Source organism: Podarcis cretensis (genome assembly GCF_951804945.1).
Source record: "Podarcis cretensis genome assembly, chromosome: 7".
In the NCBI taxonomy this organism is placed as follows: Eukaryota; Metazoa; Chordata; class Lepidosauria; order Squamata; family Lacertidae; genus Podarcis; species Podarcis cretensis.
Window position 1 is genome coordinate 70,100,008 of NC_137176.1, and position 20,635 is coordinate 70,120,642.

The 20,635-nt window shown below is 41.3% G+C and overlaps 1 protein-coding gene across 6 annotated transcripts in view; it reads left to right on the forward strand.

Moving 5' to 3' along the window:
• VPS13B (vacuolar protein sorting 13 homolog B) overlaps positions 1–20,635 on the forward strand; it is a 398,969-nt gene that overhangs the window by 355,147 nt on the left and 23,187 nt on the right. For 5 of the 6 annotated variants that reach the window (XM_079984696.1, XM_079984699.1, XM_079984695.1 and 2 more), the window contains exons 44-54: positions 5,169–5,324; positions 6,928–7,191; positions 7,824–7,907; positions 8,071–8,246; positions 8,674–8,844; positions 9,470–9,671; positions 11,041–11,229; positions 11,960–12,106; positions 14,534–14,817; positions 16,524–16,651; positions 16,966–17,165. In XM_079984696.1, coding sequence (XP_079840822.1) covers positions 5,169–5,324; positions 6,928–7,191; positions 7,824–7,907; positions 8,071–8,246; positions 8,674–8,844; positions 9,470–9,671; positions 11,041–11,229; positions 11,960–12,106; positions 14,534–14,817; positions 16,524–16,651; positions 16,966–17,165 — 2,001 coding nt within the window. The remainder of the gene's footprint in view (positions 1–5,168; positions 5,325–6,927; positions 7,192–7,823; positions 7,908–8,070; positions 8,247–8,673; positions 8,845–9,469; positions 9,672–11,040; positions 11,230–11,959; positions 12,107–14,533; positions 14,818–16,523; positions 16,652–16,965; positions 17,166–20,635) is intronic. The other variant, XM_079984697.1, reaches the window with a different exon arrangement.

Genomic DNA, 20,635 nt, shown 5'->3' on the forward strand with positions numbered 1-20,635 from the left:
TTCTCTGAAAAGTTAGATTATTGGGATGTTTTCTGGCAAGAACTGAACTAAATGAGTAACTCTGTTGAATGGGCCCCAAGCCTTGTAATATTTTCTGTGTTATTATTGTTCTGCTGACACTTTATCGCCTCTCCCATGTCACCAGAATGTTGAGATCTCAGAAATGAACCATTTGGGTAATTTAACATACCAGGAGCATGGGGCGCTTTCCATGCATAAGTGGATTCCGTTCGTTAAATGCTGCAAAATTCCCACACCCTGATCTGGGTGTAGTTTGTGTTGTGAATTTTAAACAAGAACTCACAATGCTATGTTCTCTGGAAAGAACTCTGGACATCTTGATACCTTGTCATCTCAGATAAGCACAGTTTTATTTTTAACACCGTGTCCTAATTTTTCAAAGTGGGGTGTATAAGTCTACAAAATTAATGCAACTTAATTAGGACTTACTTCAGATTGTTGTGCATATTTTATTGTGGCACATTCCAAATTTCTTTATTGCTGGAGACGTTCTTGAGGAACTCATTATCCAGAGGTCAGAACGGTGCCCAAGCATGGACAAGCCACTTGAGTGTCAGATTAATGGAATGCTAGATTACTTCATAGTTTTGAACTTATTTCATTCCTCATGATAATTCTCATCTTGCCAAGTTAGTGAATTTTAAGAACTCTGAGAGCAGATTGTGAGATAAATGTGAAATATGAAATAATCCATACTTTTGGAGTCAGAGACTTTCCTCTAGGCATTAGTTCATACTTGACTTTCTTGACTCACACTTGGGGATAAAAATGAGTTAGGACAAGGTCTCAGATACCACATTCCCTTACTGGGAAAGAAAATCCACTTGCACAACTTTGGACAGCTCATGTTTCTTGTTACACAGGCACTAAGCAGCAGCAGTTGCCATAAAATACTTTATTTAACCTTTGCAAAAATGTTTTTTTTAGTATGGCAAGGCAGCTCAGTTAAATGAAAATAAATAGTTTTCAAAGGATTGGGTTTCATTAAAATTCATATCATTTAAAGTATTAATTTTTCTTTCACTGATTAAAGTTGAGGAGAGGTGTTGTAATTGACTGTTTAGAATAGATAATATAAATAAATGAAAGGAGTTTTAAGATTCCTTTGGTTTTGCTGTGGCGGTACAAAGCTAAAATCTCAAAACACATTTGCTTCAGAAGTAAATGCATATAAATAATTGAATCATTGGATTTAAAGTAAACAATTTATTTAATAGTCACTATGCACAGGCAATATATATATTCTTATTTTATTTTCTCATATTTTGAAAAACCTCTGCAAGTCCCAGTGAGTATGAGGGACTTCTCTTTTTTTAACCTGGAATTTCTCAAAATTATCCACTCCCCAGCATTCTTCCAGCTCCATAAAAGTTCATTTTTTAAATGCTTCATTAATGTAATGTAGTTAAGATTTTACTTCATTGGGAGACACTAGATCTCTCTCTCACACACAAACATATATATTAGATTTGAATCTTGCATTTGCTCTAAAGTTCTTGACCTTGCATTGGGTTCAAGGCATTTCTGATATGGTTCTGCACAACTTTATATGTAGGAAACTGATGAAGTGTCTTTACTTTCAACAATAACTTAGTGGCAGTATTTGCATGCAACAATAAGCCAATAACCTTGGTTTAGTAACCCATAATGTACACACAGCCCAATTGCTTCCTCTTCCCTCCTCCTCTGGCACAAGTAGGTAAACAAATAGTTAAGCATAACAACCGAACCCAGGATTGTGGTTTGCTTCTCACTCATAGGCCAATATTTGTAAGCCAGCAACAAACCTTGGGTTAAGTCTTGCCAGAGATCTCTGTTTATTAGAGAAAAAAGCCATAATCCCAGAATTGGAATGTTATGCTAGGTTGTTTTGTTTAGTTGCTCATGCCAAGAGAGGGGCAAAGAGGTAGTGATCAAACTGCATGCACTAGCTGGCAGCTTTTACACACTATGGTTTATTAAAGGTTCTTGACTTCTTGTTAAGGGAAATGCAACTAATGGTCTCATGAAAATCTAACATTAAAGTTTAGAAAAGTAAGAGGTCTTCTGAAGGCCTATTTTTCCAGACTGATAAGCAACATGAGCTGCTGAATGTCATAGTAAGCAGCAGCCCATCATTAGATCCATTCCTTTAATTGTGATTCAAGCTACGACGGAAGCCATACTGCTCTGCAAAACAACAAGATGTTTGGGCCCCATGGAACTTAAGTGAAACTCTTCTGTTCAGAGGTATCTTTTCAGGAATCTTCCCTCAGAGCCTGAGTTCTCTTTGTCACCTGTTATGTTTCTTAATAGGTCTAGTAATTTTTGTAAAGCAACTCTACAGAAGATCCATTGTATATAGGGAAGATCTTATCCCTGTTCTTTATACTATTTATGACTTCTTGATGTAAAATACAATAGTGGTCAAATCGCTTTTCACTTAAATCCTCTCCTGTCTGTTATCACCAGTCCACATATCCCAGACTGGCTTTCCCTTTCCAGCTTTATCACTCTGCAACCAGAAGTTTTAATTTAGCAGCACCTCATGGCATTGATGCCTGGTTCCTTAGCCAGCCTCCTTTGTTGCAGCATCATGAATTCCTTGTCTGTGCCAGTCTTGCTAGAACTCACAAACTTCCCCACTTCTGATGATTGGCGTACAGCGTTGATGACTTAATGATTCTGAATGGCAATGAATAAACATTTTGGCTCAAAACTAAATTTAGTAGCTGAAAATAGAAATCATGCAGGCAATTCAGATTAAATCTTGAAGGAGAACAAATCACAGTGGACTCTGTAACCAAGGCCAAAAATGATATGTGAGTCTTGAATGTTCCCCGTTCCTTTTTGTCTCTCAGTCTTGTAAGCCAATTTAAACATTTCCATGAAGGCCTTGTGGCTCCTACATCTGTAAATTAGGTGGGTGGTTCTTAATTGGGTTGCACACCCACTAGATAAACAGGTACATAGTCTGGGGATGCTCCATCATCCATCATTGTTGCTGGAGGCACAAGCAGCCAAGGCATCTTAGCAAGCATCTTTCACCAGCTTGGCCACCTTGTTCTGTTTCATACCTTCCAACAGAACGCAGCCCAAATCTGGCATGCCTTCTTCCAGGTCTGCTCTCCCACACCAGTCACGTGACCCATGTGAGCTAAATTCCCAACAGTTCTCAAAATGTGTGGGGGGAAACTTAAAAGGCAGCAAAGGTATTCCCGTAAAGCAGTGGTTTAACTTAATTGGCTGAGTATGATGTTTGCTTATGTGTGCTCAGGCTGCTCATTCTGACTGCCATCTTGGAGTCCTTAGCATGCCCATTTAAATCATAAGGCAATGTGGTAGTAGATTCAGTTCTCGAATTTTGTGGGGGGAAATAAGGAACCCTTTATGAAATTCTTAACCCTGGCCGTTGAACAGTACCCATGCCCCAGGAGAAGCAGGTTCCATTAGACACCTGTTGATATTTGAAGCAGCATTGGGAGCATGGAGTCGTGAAGCTCTCACAAATCAGTGAGATATAAATAGGAATTCTTTCCGTAGTACAGAGCTTACAATGTCATCAGATAAAGGTAAAGGTAAAGGTACCCCTGCCCGTACGGGCCAGTCTTGACAGACTCTGGGGTTGTGCGCCCATCTCACTCAAGAGGCCGGGGGCCAGCGCTGTCCGGAGACACTTCCGGGTCACATGGCCAGCGTGACATTGCTGCTCTGGCGAGCCAGAGCCGCACACGGAAACGCCGTTTACCTTCCCGCTGGTAAGCGGTCCCTATTTATCTACTTGCACCCGGGGGTGCTTTCGAACTGCTAGGTTGGCAGGTGCTGGGACCGAGCAGCAGGAGCGCACCCCGCCGCGGGGATTCGAACCGCCGACCTTTCAATCGGCAAGCCCTAGGCGCTGAGGCTTTTACCCACAGCGCCACCCGCGTCCCGTGTCATCAGATACTCGCTCCCAAAAGTACTGTTTTCCTAGCCTTTTCATGCATTTAACATGAAATGCGCATCAATCTCCGTGGTGCATTGTTAGAAAATAATCAACCAATGTTTGTAAAACTTTTGATGTAAACTGATAGCATATTCCTGGGTGATATGTGCTGGCTGTTCATACAAGATGGGAGGAGATGCTCCAGAAGGGAAGTTCTGTGTTCAGACTCATCATTATCTATCACAGAGCATTTGTTTTCAATAATTTTTGAGCACATAGGGCCAGCTTTTGTATAGCATACCTCCATTTGTTTGTTTGTTTTCCCTGCTACCATTCTCTCTCAACAGTCAGCAGCCTTCTCATTTCTTTCATTTTGCGTATGCGGCTTCTCCTCCATCCCCACCACCACACACACAGGAGGCTGTGAGCAACTTGGTTTCAGCCGCAGCAGTTGTTTCTCTTTATTCTGTGACTAAGATTTAAATATCAAAGCCATTAGGAGCTTTTATGTCCCAGAGTACATTTTCCCCTTAGGGTATACTTATTATCTTGTATATTTGTGTTAGTAGTCAAGGCCTAACTTTTGTAATTCAAAAGCCACCCACTGTATTGAATGTGTTTGTTTTACAAGCAGTTTTGTGCTGAGGGGACCAAAATTGCCAGCAGGCTACTGAGTTGTAACATCTTAGCCGTTTGTTATTGTGGCTCCTTCTTAAAGGTCAAAGTCAAACTTCACTGGAAAAAGCATAATTTCAGTCCATTAGCCTTGATTCATTGCCCTTGATGTGTGTGGGGCTTCATTATCTCCTTTTTCTAGACCTTCATGTAACTTTTTTTTAGTACTGTATTCATAAATCAGAAAATTTGTGACCTTTTTTTTCCTGGGCAGCAGTTTCATACTGAATAACTATATGATAAACCGGCTTCATTTGGCCTCTATTAAAATAGAGAAATGTACTTAGAAATTCACCTTTAAAGACTGGAAGTTTATTTATTTAGTTTATTAAATATAAAGCACATGATTACCAAGGCCTATGTTGCTTTAGTACACTGGGTAACAAGGGTCATACGGCTTTGTTTGTTTTTAAAGAAAGGTATTAAACATGTTCAAATCTTATAATGAGAACTTTTGCCGTGATGGGACTTGGGTTTTGCTGTAAGGTTAGCTGATTAGTACAGGTCATCAATTAATGTGCTGCTTGTTTGCTTTTGGTTAGTTATTATTATTTTTTATCTTTTTCAGCTGCTACATATCTGTATTGAAGGTTGGGGAAACTGGCGGTGGTCTGAGCCATTCAGTGTAGATAATGCAGGAACATTTATCAGGACTATTCAGTACAAGGGAAGGACTGCATCACTTATTATCAAGGTCCTGCAGCTCAATGGAGTACAGAAACAAGTGAGTGTTTTTATGCATGTACATTTTGCTCAGGAATTATTTTTCCAACAAACATTAAGTTGTCCAAGAGGATGCCACTAACTTGAAGTAATTATTACTTAGATCCAGCAACTTAGATTCAGGCCTGGCTGTGGGACTGTGTTGGCCTTGGTTGCTGGGTACAGAGAGCAGAGCAGGAGGAGTACAAACTTGCTTCTGGATCAGTTATTGGCTCAGAATGAGCCAAATAAAAGTATTTGAAAAGTAATGCCTATGCTAAATATTAGGAATCCTTTCAGTTAGTGGCAAGTTCATTGTGTCAATATTTTAGGCTGGTGCAGACATAATGCTGGGTCTTGGAAGTCTTCATTTTCTAGTTGGCAGTTAGCCTTAGTGCTTTCCCTCCTCTATTCCTTCCCCACATTACGCCTGGTTTCATGATGCATCTGCACCAGTGCAAACAGTAATTAATGTAAACCAGGCTCCCCTGTAACCATGGTTAGCAAACTCACTCTAAACCATGGTTACAACAACTTATTTATTAGAGATTTAACATGGAACAAGAAACCATGTTTCACACTGAGGGGAGAAGAAGGAGATGGGATTCTTTTACAAGTCTGGCTCTTCATATGGAAACTATTTTGTTTGGGGAGTCACCATTCCATCTAGAGCAGGCCATAGAGAGGCTGATTCAGATATTTAATATAAACATTTGTCAGGGTTGAACTTTATACTGATACAGTGGTACCTCGGGTTACATACGCTTCAGGTTACACACGCTTCAGGTTACAGAGCCCTCTAACCCAGAAATAGTGCTTCAGGTTAAGAACTTTGCTTCCTGATGAGAACAGAAATCGTGCTCCAGCAATGCAGCAGCAGCAGGAGGCCCCAATAGCTAAAGTGGTGCTTCAGGTTAAGAACAGTTTCAGGTTAAGAACAGACCTCTGGAACGAATTAAGTACTTAACCCGAGGTACCACTGTAATGGCATAAAGATAAAAAGAAATTGCTTTTATTTGGCTACAATGCAAAATCAGTGGTGATGGTTTTATTCCTAAGGCTAAAATCCTATACACACTTTCCTGGAAGCAGCCCCCATTTAACTTGGTTGGGCTTACTTCTGAGTATAGGATTGTCCTGCAGGACATTAAACAACTGGTGGACTCAGCAGCAAGACTCAGCCTTGAAAAGCTCCATCAGAGTTCTTAGGGCACTTAACATCACATAGAGTCTTAATTGATTTTGCTTTGCAGCTAACTTCTTCTATCTCCAAAATTGCTTAAATTGAAAGCATTCACTGTGATGATGCAATTGAATTTAGTATTTAGTTGAATATTAAATTATTGGTATCTGGTCAAAATAATATTTTACTGATGATATTTTTTCATTAAAACTTTATTATCTAGATTGTTACATTTGTGAATTTGTGCCAGCAGCAGTTCAGCAATATACTGATTCAAATGTAATGTGAAAACATGATTTGGTGGACAAAGATTGTTATAGCTGAACTAGTATTATGTCTCTTTATCTCCATAAAATAGACATTTTTCAACTTAAACTTTATTGTAAAAATCAATTCATATAAAATATTTATTTGTGTTTGTGTCTCATTGTCCTTGATTTAGATAATTATTTCTGGAAGACAGATTGTGTGTAGTTACCTCTCTGAAAGCATTGAAATGAAAGTTGTTCAGCATTACACTGGGCAGGATGGCCAAGCAGTGGTAAAGGAACATTTTGACTGCCTTACACCCAAGCAGAAGCTGCCATCGTATGTCCTAGAAAACCATGAACTAACAGAGCTGAGTGTGAAAGCTAAAGGAGATGAAGACTGGTCAAGAGATGTCTCTCTCGAGTCTAAAGATACTGAATATAGCACAGTCATCCAGGTACACAGACAAATAGTTTGCAGATCAGAAGTTTGTAATTTTCTAAAAAAAAACAACTAATGTGTTTTCCAAGGTAACAATTCTCTTATTATGAATGTGGATTTTGGATGAGCATAAGGATACTAATCACCCTCAAACCCATCTGCTAGAAAAAGTGCTTGTTTTCAGGATCAGGTGGGTGGGGTAGGATTAACCCTTCATCTCCTACTACAGTCCATATTGGACCTACCCACCCACCCACTGGGAATTTGCATTGGGGGAAACTCTCATTGATGCCAATAGGAACTTTACTCCTGGTGTCAATAGCTGGGCGTAGAACCCCTGATCCAGAATGGAACCACAGTTGAAGCCATAGGGTAAAAGCCCCCCTATAACTGCCGTCTAGGTCCTTATCCAAACTTGGGCACCTTCCGTTTATTTAAATAAAAATGTGAAATTGCTAAGTGTGCAAATGGTTTCATGCATAGTTTAGCCCTATCTAAAATAATGTGCAAAAAAAGAGAGATGGGTTTTCTTTGAAAACTGGTCTTCTTTTGACTTGCAGTGTGTTGCTACATCAGATGATACAAAATATTTAGCTCCACAAGGCTACCGTAACCTCAGGCAATACCTATCTTTTTTCTTGTCTGCAGGTGCCATCATCAAACAGTTCCATTATTTATGTATGGTGCATGGTTTTGACATTAGAGGCCAATTCTCAAGTACAACAACGAATTGTGAGTACATTCCCCATTGCCCAAATTAATATGACCTCACATGTTCTGAAACAAATTAAGGTCAAACTGACCCACAGCAGAGATTTAGTGACAGTCTGTTAGAGCTGGAATGCTGGATCCACCGTTAAAAAGCTGAAACTGTTCTACTGCTTTGATTTTGTAGATTGTTTTCAGCCCTCTTTTTATCATGAGGAGCCATCTTCCGGATCCCATCATCATACATTTGGAGAAAAGGAGCCTGGGACTAAGTGAAATGCAAATTATTCCTGGGAAAGGGCAAGAAAAACCATTGCAAAATATAGAACCTGATTTAACCCATCACCTCACCTTCCAAGCCAGGTATGAGTTTAGCGTCGGAACAAAAGTTTACTAAAACCACCCGTTTCTCTGATGGGTAATGGAAATGCCATTGTGCAGTGTAGACTCAAGACTGATTTTTGTGTGTGAATGGACTGTGCTCAGCATGTGCTCAGATGTGCTCGTTTCCTGAATTTTTCTTACAAATATTATTTTATGTATACCACTTAGAGAGCTTTTTTTATTAAATGGCATATAAACGTTAATAAGCAAATAGGCTAAACAAATTCCAGTTGTGTCTACCACCACCTCTGCCACTGTCTGCAGCTGGCTTCTGTTGGTGGGTCCACATGTCTATTTAAAAAAAAAAAAAAAATCCCACAAGCCTGAAGTCTGGTGTAGAGCACACACTCAGTTTCTCTGATTAACCCATGCAATTAATTACATCCTTGCTTTATTCTTGTGGCAGGGAAGAAGATGATCCTTCTGAATGTGCAGTCCCCATCTCGACAGCACTCATTAAGCAGATTGCCACCAAATCAAATGCAGGAGGCACTGCAAATGAAATACTTGCTGATTTCTATGGGAGCTGCAGCTCCCCCCAGTCTGTGTGGCCTTATACTAAGAAGGATTTTGTCAGGTACTGGTGTCTTGCTATTTTCCTTTGGAGTTGCACTACTTGCAATGAAATAAATACATTTGCAAATGGTAGGATCCTAAAACAACTTTTATTTCATTGGAAGAGCATCATATTTTCAGCATTTATCAATAACTTTTCTAGGTTTATCAGCTCCACCTGCCTCCTGGATAGAAAAGACACATCTTATTTTTTTAGTTCCTTAGCTTAAGCAAATTTCAAAGCAGAGAGTGGCTTTTCATATTGCAACACATTGAAAATATTTTTAAAAATCGGAATCATATTTTCAGGGGGATCATTTGCTATCATATTTGTAGGACTAAGAAACTGCCAAGGAGACTGAATGCCAGGTGTTGTCATGAGACTACTTTTAATTCAATTATTTCAAAATGTGACTTGCTTTTTGATCCTTGAATAAAAGCCTATTTCAATCAAAGAAGAAAACCAGCCTAAATCAGGGACAGATTTGCTCTGGCAGAATCTCTTTGTATTTCAGAATCATATCTGTTATCAGGAGGCACTACAGTGTAACAAAAGCTTTATGAATGGCTAGGATGATAAACTGCAAATCTTACCAATGAATTAACCATTTTCTTTTATCTCTCCTTTGATACGTTACTTGGAAAAGCAGCGAACAGCTCACTCAGTGGGATAGCCCAATGCGAGTGAAACTGTCAGTGTGGAAGCCATGTGTGAAAACGCTGCTGATAGAACTCCTGCCATGGGCTCTGCTGATCAATCACTCCAAGTGGGATCTTTGGCTGTTTGAAGGCGAGAAGATTGTCCTGCAGATACCTTCTGGGAAAACAATGATACCTCCAAACTTTCAGGCAGGCATACTATTCAAAACAATATGCACTGTTTTATTTTAACCATTCTCTTTTCATTTGTGTACAGGGGCAGATCAAAGGTTGCAAGGCCCACAACACATCCTACACAACATGTTTTTTATTTGTCAGTACGTGCAAACATAGACAAACATGCAAACAGTGGCAGGCTTCTTCCCCACATGGAGTCTGGGTACATCTGGTCAGTTGTTTTGTTCCTAATGTGGGGCAAGCAGTGAATATTGCAAATTCCTCCTTGCATCATAGTCAACACATCACTGCTGTGAAAAATGAGAGTAGCTACCACTACCACTTTTTAAGCTATGAATAATTGTAAAGGGAGTCTTTAATCAGGAAACGGAAAATATGGACATTGCATTTGGAGCCCCTAAATAAACTGCACCAAGACCCTTTGAAGCAGCTTACCCATTTCCCAGTTTATAACAATAAATGGCAGCCATCTACTGTGGATTATTTCATTGTCTTAATTTTTTTTCTATGAACTATTTGACCACAGGGCCTCAAGATGGGCAATTCATTAACAGATTGAATTTTATACTGTACTACCTTGAATATACGAAAAGTAATCTCAGCCTTGGCTTATACATTTAGCCAGTTCGGCACTAAGGTAGCATGATGGAGGAGTGGCTTAACTCCCTCTCTCCTACAAACAGCCTCTGGTGTCAACTAGGACCTGATAACCAAATGCCCTGAGGCCAAGTCTGGGCCTCCCCCTGTGTTTTTTTAGGGTGTGTATGAATAGAATGCCTGCATCCAGACTGTTCTTAGCCTTGAGTACAAGTCCAAACCTGCAGGGTGCCAGGAGAGTTTTGTATGCAAAAACTGAATGTGATAGCCGTTGAAAATTAGCTCAGGTGCAGAATAGGTTATTTGCAAACCTCAGAAGTCCTTGCTCCTCAACAATGGAAAAAAAATTATCTTCTGTGAATGATCTTACCAACGTATGTCTGTTGTGCTCGCAAGAGTGCATCCTCTGTGCAGTCACCTATAGAGTGAACCTAAAGGAGTTAAAGGTCATGCTTAGGGCACCAGCTAAACTGGGTACTTGGGTAACACAGTTGTTCTACCACATTACTGCTGCACCACCCACTAAATATATAGACAGACTGTGGCTTAAGGATACAGAATAGGAACATTGAATAGGACCATGAAATCTTGTGATGAAATGGAGTTCAGCATACACATTTGGCAACACTGCTTGATATCGCACAAGCAAGTTGCTGGGAAAAATATATAGAATTTAAATGTGATCAGATTTACGTTTGCGATCTCCTCTTGTCTTATATTGAGTGGAAGTATTGAAAACAGGAAGTACTAAACATGGCCCCCAATTTATTTATTTTTGTTTTAGGAAGCTTTTCAAATTGGCATATACTGGGCAAACACTAACACTGTGCACAAGTCAGCAGCAGTCAAGCTGGTCCACAATATGACATCACCCAAGTGGAGGGATGGAGACAACGAGGAGGTGGTGACATTGGATGAGGAAGGATTTGTTGAAGCTGAGATAAGACTTGGAGCCTTTCCAGGACACCAAAAGGTTAGAAATATTTAAGAGATTATTTCCTAATGTTGAAAGGAGAAAAAATATTATGTCATTCAGAAATATGGTAAACTAAGAACATTTACAAGATGAATTGATCAAGCATACCCAGAAGAAAACCGTAATTGGGAATGGTCCGTTCATATGGATTTGTTTAAAATGGTAGAATAACCTTAGCTGCCTTCCCCGGGACAGAGTGATTGCAAAAGGAACATCAAAGTCATGTCATTCAGGTGTCTTTTCAGACCCAGGACCCACTTTTAGCATTTGGGGACCCATTTCTGAACCCTTTACCATATATGTGCATGGTAGTAGTGCTCTTGTTACAACCCCCTAGTGGATCCCAACCCATCGGTGATGTAGTTCAGCTGCCTGCCAATGACAAAAATCCACTCTTACCACATGCCTGAAAGGTAACCATCCAGTCTCTGCTGCAGAACCTCTAACAAAGGGGAGCCTGCCACCTTCCAGGATAGTTTGTTCCACTTCCAAGCAGCTCGTACCATCCTAATGTATGGTTTAAATTCTTTAACTGAGGGATAAAGTGGCAGCAAACAGTGATTTGCTAATAGATTTTCTTCCTTGAAATAGTGCTTAAGGTGGTGTACATAATAGGGTTCCTATATTTTTGAGCATCAAAATGAATTATTTATTTAGCGGTTCTTACATTGTTGGAAAATATTTGTCCTTTACCTACTAATGTTCTGTTCCTGATAATATCCTGCAGCTGTGTCAGTTCTGCATTTCTTCGATTGTTCAACGTGGTATTCAGATCCTGCAGATTGAAGACAAGAGCATCATCATCAATAACACTCCGTACCAAATATACTATAAGCCACAGCTATCTATTATGAAGTCTCAACTAAGAGAGGAGGTAAAATATTAACACTGTATTTTTTGTTTTAGCTTCTACAGTGGGTATAAATTTCTATTTATATAAAGGCTAAACTTCTTATTGAAAGGAAAACACTGGATCAGGACTTAATAAAAGTCACTCATTTTAGATTGTTTTAATTGAGAACATAGATGCCACAATACAGTTGACCATGGTAATTAACTTGTGATCTCTGCATAGTTGCGGATCTTGATACTGTGTAGAATTAGTTCTGCTTGGTCCCCATATGTTCAGAAGCTGAAGGCTGCTGTTGAAACAGAGGCAGCATAATCCATCATAGCTATTGAAACAGTTCTAAGAATTCCCATATAGAAAAGGTGTATCTGGTTTATAAGCAGTGGGAAATAAGCCTCATTGAATTCACTGGGTCTTACTTCTGAGTAGGCAGTGTACTGTCAGGGACTTAAATCAACTGTACTTGCTGATAATAGCAAAAATGAATAATAGCTATATTTATTTATTTAAATTATTTTATAATCCAGTCTTCATTGTTCACCCAATCCCAGAACCAGGAAAAACATAAAAATTTGGTAAGGCAATATTTCATTTAAATACAAAACGTAACATCAAAATATGATGTTGTTGTTGCTGCTGCTGCTGTAGTTGTTGTTAACTTTTTATACAACAACGTAGCCAAGAGAGGGGCACCACTTTAACCAAATGCTCGGGTGAGTAACTACATTTTTACCTGACGGCGAAACTCCATTCACATTGTTGCGAACTACAGTGGTGCCTCGCAAGACGAAATTAATTCGTTCCGCAAGTTTTTTCTTCTTGCAAGTTTTTCGTCTTGCGAAGCACGGTTTCCCATAGGAATGCATTGAAAATCAATTAATGCGTTCCTATGGAGACCGCTTGCCAGGCTGGCGGTGCAGAGAAGGGCTTTTCTCCCACCGCAAGCCTTCAGGACAGGTACGGGAACAGAGGGGAAGGCGCGCAATGCTTCTCCTCTGTTCCCGGGGCTTGCGGTGGGAGGAGGGTTTTTCCTCCCCACGCCAACATTCAGAACAGCATTCTGAAAGTTGGCGGTGGGAAGGAAAACCCTCCTCCCACCGCAAGTCTTCAGGACAGCCATCCGAAGGCTGGCGGCAGGAGGAGGTCTCTCCTCCCCACCGCCAGCCTTCGGAGCAGCCATCCCAAGGCTGGCGGCGGGAGGAGGTCTCTCCGCCCCACCGGCAGCCTTCGGAGGAGGTCCGAGGACAGTGGGGAAGACGCGCTGCGCTTCCCCGCTGTCCCGGAGATTTCCCTATGGGCTTTCGTCTTGCGAAGGAAGCCCATAGGGAAATTCGTTTTGCGAAGCGCCTCCAAAACGGAAAACCCTTTCGTCTAGCGGGTTTTCCGTCTTGCGAGGCGTTCGTCTTGCGGGGCACCACTGTACACCTGAAAGCGATGCCACTATTGAGAATACCCTCTCACAAGTTGTCGCAAGCCATATCGCAGAGAGCTGAGGCACCATGAGGAGTCTGGGCAGGTATATAAGGGAATAGGGGTGTTTCACGTATACGTACAAGAAATGCATGTATAAAATAAACTAATCAGAAGATATTCACGAACAGATACCACTGCAGTTGTAAAATGCTGTAATTTCAGAAATCTAAAAAGCAAGTAATGTAAAGTTCATGGTAGTTTGCAAGCATTAGTATAAAAACCAGAAGCAGCAGTCATGTGTGTGATGCTAGCAGGACAGTCCACTGTGAGCAGGGAGGAGAATGGAAGCAAGAGGCAGCATTTGCTGATCCACTTTAGGTAGCAGAATATCTTGGCGCAGCCCTGCATAGGTCTATCAGGGAGAAAAATGCACATCCTATATTGCAGTTGTTCACAACTCTTTAGAGATGCTTCACAGTTCTTTGAGTACTATTGCCCTGGATTATCTGGGAAATACATCTTTCATTGGTGTATTAAATGACAGGCAGACTGTTCTGGATACAAAGGAATGCTTTGGCTTTAGTTAAAAAAATAATCAATGCAAACTTATTTAAAACGTACGTTATAAAAGCTCACATTACTTCCTTTTTTGGATTTATGAAACTACTGTTTTACACTGCTTCTCCTACAAGTTTTTGGCATTACCACTCAATGCCTGACTATAAGGATATCCTACTATACCAGTGCTTTTTTCGGGGGGGGGGACACAGGGGGGCGCATACCCCTAAACTTTTTGTGAATCTAAGTTTGGCCTCGTTGAGGGGCAGTATTTCAATATGAGTAGGAAAATGAGAGTACCCCTAAACATTTTTTAGAAAAAAAGCATTGTACCATACCAAAGAGAAGTGTACGCAGGCAAGATGTTTGGAGATTTAATGTAACCTTGTGAATATTTTGAATTGTGCGCCTTACAAATTCTGCAGAAACTGAAGACTTGCATTAAATAGCTATGTACTCCCTTCCTTGTTTCCTTCCTAGTACTTGCAAGTTCCAGACAGCAGTACATTCAGCATCTGCTCAGCTACAGAGACAGACACTGCCAAAGCAAGTTCTGTTGTTTTTTGGGACTTGATGCCTGATATTACCCAGCCAGTTTCTGATATGCTCCCTCTTCAAAAGTACATGTTGCTAAGCTTCAAACATAGCATTAATCGCCACGCCATTTCATGCTGGAGCCCGCCAGCTGTCATCCGGCAGGAGTTCCCAAGGCAGAGTATAGCTGTACCCCTTGGAGGTAGAGCTGAAAATGGATTCTGCACCAGGTATGTAGAATGCGTGTGAAGGAGCTTTATACTGACAGGCAGAGGGAAATGCCAGTCTTCAAAAATGCAAGGGGTTTATTTAAAAGTTAAAATAGTGAGGCTGGTCCTCAGTAATGTTATAGGCCAGGCATCCCCAAACTCGGCCCTCCAGATGTTTTGGGACTACAGTTCCCATCATCCCTGACCACTGGTCCTATTAGCTAGGGATGATGGGAATTGTAGTCCCAAAACATCTGGAGGGCCGAGTTTGGGGGTGCCTGTTATAGGCTCTTAAATACAAATAGAGTGTTCTGCTTTTAATTGCTTAAGCTTTGTAATTTTTGATATGAAAAATGATTTTGTTCTCTCTTCATCTACTTTAGTAACACTTTAGTAGCATCTTGATAGCTTGCGAAATAAATGTGCTCTCAGATAGCTTGTGAACAATTATACTTTTAATAATCCAATTGTCTTCTACAGCAGTTTGGGAAGAAAGTTAGCTATTTAAAATGGCACAGTATATGTTAAAAGAGGAGGGGGCGGGGAAACTTGTCTGGGAACAATACTTAGAAGTCGGTAGGAAATATAGAAAACTTTCCAAGTCTGAAAGGCTGCCTATATCTAAAATTGCATCCCCTTTTGAAAATAAGCCACTCCGTGTAGTAAAAATTCCACTGCTTCATAGAAGAGATGATTTCCGTTTCCTGCCTCCAAAACTGATGTTGTTCTTACTGTATGATGCAGATCTAAATAAAGAGCTATACAGAGCCACGTAAGATCAGAATCAGCCATATGGTATTGCCCTTGCTGTGAGCTGTGTGGGAGATGCTTTGAAGACAATGTGTGCTTCAATCTCTGAGCATTGAGGAGGGAATACCTATATCAATTCAATTACTCAGCAGTGACTCTTCTGGGTGATTTATGAATGATGTGGCTGGACTCAAAGAGATTCCAATATGGGCCTTAGAAGAAAGGATGCTGACAAAATACAGTGATCCTAACAGGCGAGAGCAGGAGTAAAAAGCAGGATTATGAAAAAGAAGAAACTGTTCCCTCTTCCAAACTGACACATTTTTATCTTTACATATTCTTGGGGGGGGGGGAATCACTCTAATAGAATAAAGGTGAACAGGCAGCTTTAAAAAGAATATGTGCGAACAGGAATTTGTCTGTGAGCCCAATGATGTAGGCATCACTGTCAATGGGCATGATGCATGATGCAGTGCCCATCAACCCCAACCAGGTTCAGGGATGTTGGGAGTTGTAGTCCCACATCCAGAAGAGACCCATTGGCGGGAGGTTTCTTTCTGTTTCATTGGATTTTTATTGTTTTTTTGCATTTCTTTTGTACCAGCAGCATGCAAGTTGCTTTACAGTGTATGCTGGTTTTCTATGCAAGAAGGCTACTTAATAGAATTACCATCAAAAGTTACTTAGAAAATAAAGTTTCTTTTAAAATCCATGAAAAATCATGCAAACTTTTGAACTTAAATATGTTCGTAGGAAGTTTGATCCTTTGTTGACATTGTTCCCTTCTCTTTCTTTTGAACTTCGTGTTGCTGGACACACAGCCACTTTTTTTTTAAGTGGGCAAGTATTCATGAGATCTTGGTTTTAACTTCCCATAACTGGTTGTTCTTTCATACATTACTACATTGGTATGAAATTTGTAACAGTAAATTAAGTTGACTTTCAGATGTCTAATGTTACAATCTTGTTCGCTTTAGAGCTATTGCGCTGACTTATCAGGAACATCTTGGGGTGACTTACTTAACTCTATCAGAAGATCCTAGTCCTCGCATAATTATCCACAACAGGTGTCCTGTCTCATTGCTTGTGAAAGAGAACATCAAAGGTATGTGATTTATCCTGCTTCGACATAAAATTTAAGCCTTTGAATTAATTGCCTTGCTTGCCTCTTAAATTCTTAATTTAAGAAGTGTGCTCAGAATTAACATATTTAATTCAAGAAGCAGTTTGTGTACGAAGAGGATATGAAAGGGGGGTCTGAAAAATAAGCAAAAAGCAATAATTGTATTTCCTGATAATTTCTTGTGCAGAGTTTGTTACAGTCTAGCTTGTGTGTGTGCATTGAAATCAGATGAAACTGTGCCATAAATACAAACATCTTTCCTTAAAGAGCTTTCTGGATCTTTTATTAAATTCCAGACACGCCAAAGTTTGATATTTACTGCAAGCACATTCCAGCTGAAAGCTCAGTACACCATGAACTTTATCATCAAGTTTCCGGCTATCCAGATTGCAAAACCAAAGACCTGGTGCCCAGCATCCTTTTGAAAGTTGTATCATCAGAGGAATTAACAAATGAATGGAGTGATTTTGTGGATATTAATAACCAAGGCACACAGGTTAGTTCTTTGTTTTAATTCTGCATTTCCAGTGTGGTAAAATGATAATGTGAGCATAGAGTTAAATGAATTTAACATCCTCATCTTAAAACACAGGAGTTGGTTGGAAGTAAATGTGTTTTAGAATTAGGGTCCAAACACAACCATAATTAGTAAATGGGGGAAATTTCATGTTCAACCCCCATTAAAGTGATTAGAAATTGAACTTAAGATGTTTGTGGGGGACTCCCACTCATTTCCATGGTGGTTTGTGCAAGGAAGGAAATGTAATACCTAATGGAATTTTTGTTTCCCTTGCACCAGAAATTTGTTGCCATTGTTGTGACCATTGCTTTGGCACCAAATGTACACAGGATCTCACAGGATCGTGGGACATTTGCTTTTTCAGTCCAGGCATTAATTTAAGTCAGTGGTTTCAACCAGTGTGCTGGAGTGCCTTGAATGATGATCGGGGTGCCAGGGGCAAAACTGGCCTCTGTCCCTCTTTCCTTCCCTTCCACCTCTGATGCCCTCTTGCATCTCTGCCTCCCAAAGGCTTGCACAGCTGTTTATTGCAGCAGCCCTGGCTACAAGCTCCCCAGGCGAATGGTGCCTCTGGCAGGCAACTCTCTTTGGGGTGGGGGCGCAGCTCAGAGACCAGGGTTGGCAGCTGTGGCTGCACAGAGGACTCCCAAGGAGAGGGGAGGGGAGGGGAGACTCAGGGAACAGTCCACAAGGGAGGGTGTTCAAAAAAGGGTGAGAGGCTGCCAGCTCTGCAGGCAAGGGGTGGCATAATTGGGCTCCTGTGCTCCACAGGGGTGCCACAGAAATAATATAGTTGGTTAAGGGAGCTATGGACTCAAGAAGGTTGAAAACCTCTGATTTAAGCTAAGTGTTCTTTCTTTGTCTAGTAAGAAAGCTATGTATGTATTCTGCCATCCACGATCAGAGGCAGCTCTGGCTCAGATTCCAAAGTTATTTGATTGAAGTGTTCAGAAACAGGCAAGAGTTGCAAGGGGTGGGGGAGCACTTTCCACAATGCGAGATTAAAAGGATACTTGGTGAAAAGAATGTCTCTAAATGTAAAGAAACGAAATAGAAATACTTCCTCCGCTGTGTTTATTTGACCTGTAGAATTAATTGCCATCAGGAAATCTTCAAAGAAATAATTTAGCAAGATGTTATTTCATATATCAGAGCAGTGCTGTGGCCGCTAATAACATTTGTAAGCCAAGATAAGGGTAGTACGGAAACAAAAACTAATTTATCTAGCTTTTAATAACATGGTTGGTTTTGGAATGGGTCCTTCCTCTCTGCTGTGAAGTTAGTGCATTCCAGGGTTATTCACCTGACTCGAAAGCAAATGAACATGGGTCACTGGGAGGGATATTGTTAAATGGCTCCAGCCAATGGCGCTATGATGCAGTTACAGTAAATGAATTCTGGACCAATTAATTATTAAGATACAGCATTTAGATATAGCAGTGTTTCTACTATCAATAAACCTAGGAAATAGAAAGTGGATCTGACCTCTGTAATTTTTCTTTAAGAAATGCACATTCCTTTGGTGGAATGTGTAGATTCTTCAGTTTCCAAAGCCAACTAGACTGCCCACTTTTGCTTCTGCCTTAATCAGTCGGGGATTCAGATGATTACTTATTACTGAGATTATTCGTTCTCCCCATTTCTTCTGCAGCTTTGGCTTTATCAGTGCCTTTGTCAGGTCTCGCCAATAAACCACCTCAGTAGGAGCACCGTATTTATACTGGTGTTTGTTACTGTGGGTGGCAACTAGTGTCCCCCCCCCCAATTGCCCGGTCAGTTTTTTTCTGCCTCATCCTGTTCCGTTCAAGGAGGTTCTCTTTCACCAGATCATTTCTTGTTGTTGTTTAGTCGTTTAGTCGTGTCTGACTGTTCGTGACCCCATGGACCAGAGCACGCCAGGCACTCCTGTCTTCCACTGCCTCCCACAGTTTGGTCAAACTCATGCTGGTAGCTTCGAGAAGACTATCCAACCATCTCGTCCTCTGTCGTCCCACCCTCCATCTTTCCCAACATCAGGGTCTTTTCCAGGGAGTCTTCTCTTTCTCATGAGGTGGCCAAAGTATTGGAGTCTCAGCTTCAGGCAGTGGCGTAGCGTGGGGGGTGCAGGGGGGGCCGGCCACACCGGGCGCAACATCTGGGGGTTAGGGAAATCCACGGGTTAGGGGGCGCAAATCCACGGGTTAGGGGGTGCAAATCCATGGGTTAGGGGGCGCAAATTACTTGCCTTGCCCCGGGTGCTGATAACCCACGCTACGCCACTGGCTTCAGGATCTGAAGGGTAGATCATTTCTACCCTTCTCTTATTCTCACTTAGCAGAAGCAGACTGGATGGCTTAACAACTGCATTTTAAACTATGCTAAGAGTCCCAGGCCACATTCACATGGTACCAGGAGTGTTGCATCCCTACTTGTGCTGCTACTGGAGTGGAAACCATCATTGCTTTTCCATCAAGGCATTCGAGGGAAAGCTTGGCCAGGGCTCCTAATCTGACCCCACTTGTTGTTGTTTAGTCGTTTAGTCGTGTCCGACTCTTCGTGACCCCATGGACCAGAGAACGCCGGGCACTCCTGTCCTCCACTGCCCCCCGCAGCTTGGTCAGACTCATGCTGGTAACCTCGAAAACACTATCCAACCATCTCGTCCTCTGTCGCCCCCTTCTCCTTGTGCCCTCCATCTTTCCCAACATCAGGGTCTTCTCCAGGGAGTCTTCTCTTCTCATGAGGTGGCCAAAGTACTGGAGCCTCAGCTTCACAATCTGTCCTTCCAGTGAGCACTCAGGGCTGATTTCCTGACCCCACTATATACACATAAATGCACACAGCCCAGGAGCAAATGTTTGCCTCCCATTTCCCTATCTAGCCCCCCCCCCCTTGTTCTTTGCCCACATTCTTTGATCCAAGTGAAGGAGGGAAGACTGGACAGGAATAGGAGAGATGTACTCAGGCCTTACATTTTCTGTATCTCCATAATTAATGATTTGGTTTTCTGAGAATATTATTACATAATCCTCTTGAAGAAGAGAACTTGTTTGGTTGCCAGGCTTTGTAATGCCACATGTTGGGCATGAAGTCCCTCCAGATGTTGTTGGATTCCAACTCCCATCAGCTCCATCCATCTTGGTCAGTGGGCAAGGATAATGGGAGTTGTAGTCCAGCAGCATCTGGAAAGCCGCACTCTGCCATATGAAGATATCTCCACATGTGGGTGCTGTGTCCATGGTGGGCTGGATTGGGACCATAATATTTTGCGCCTGGAAAAATGTATGTTTGCCAGGTAAATGCATTCATAACCATTGTGGTTGTTCATCTGTTGGGCGTAGCTTATTTCTGAGAGGGGTTAGTGCCATTCCTCTTCTGGGTTCAGTTACATTCTGCTAGCTGTTAAATCTTGCCATGGCATACCATAAACATTTTTTCCATAGGTAGTGCATATGAAAGTTGGCATT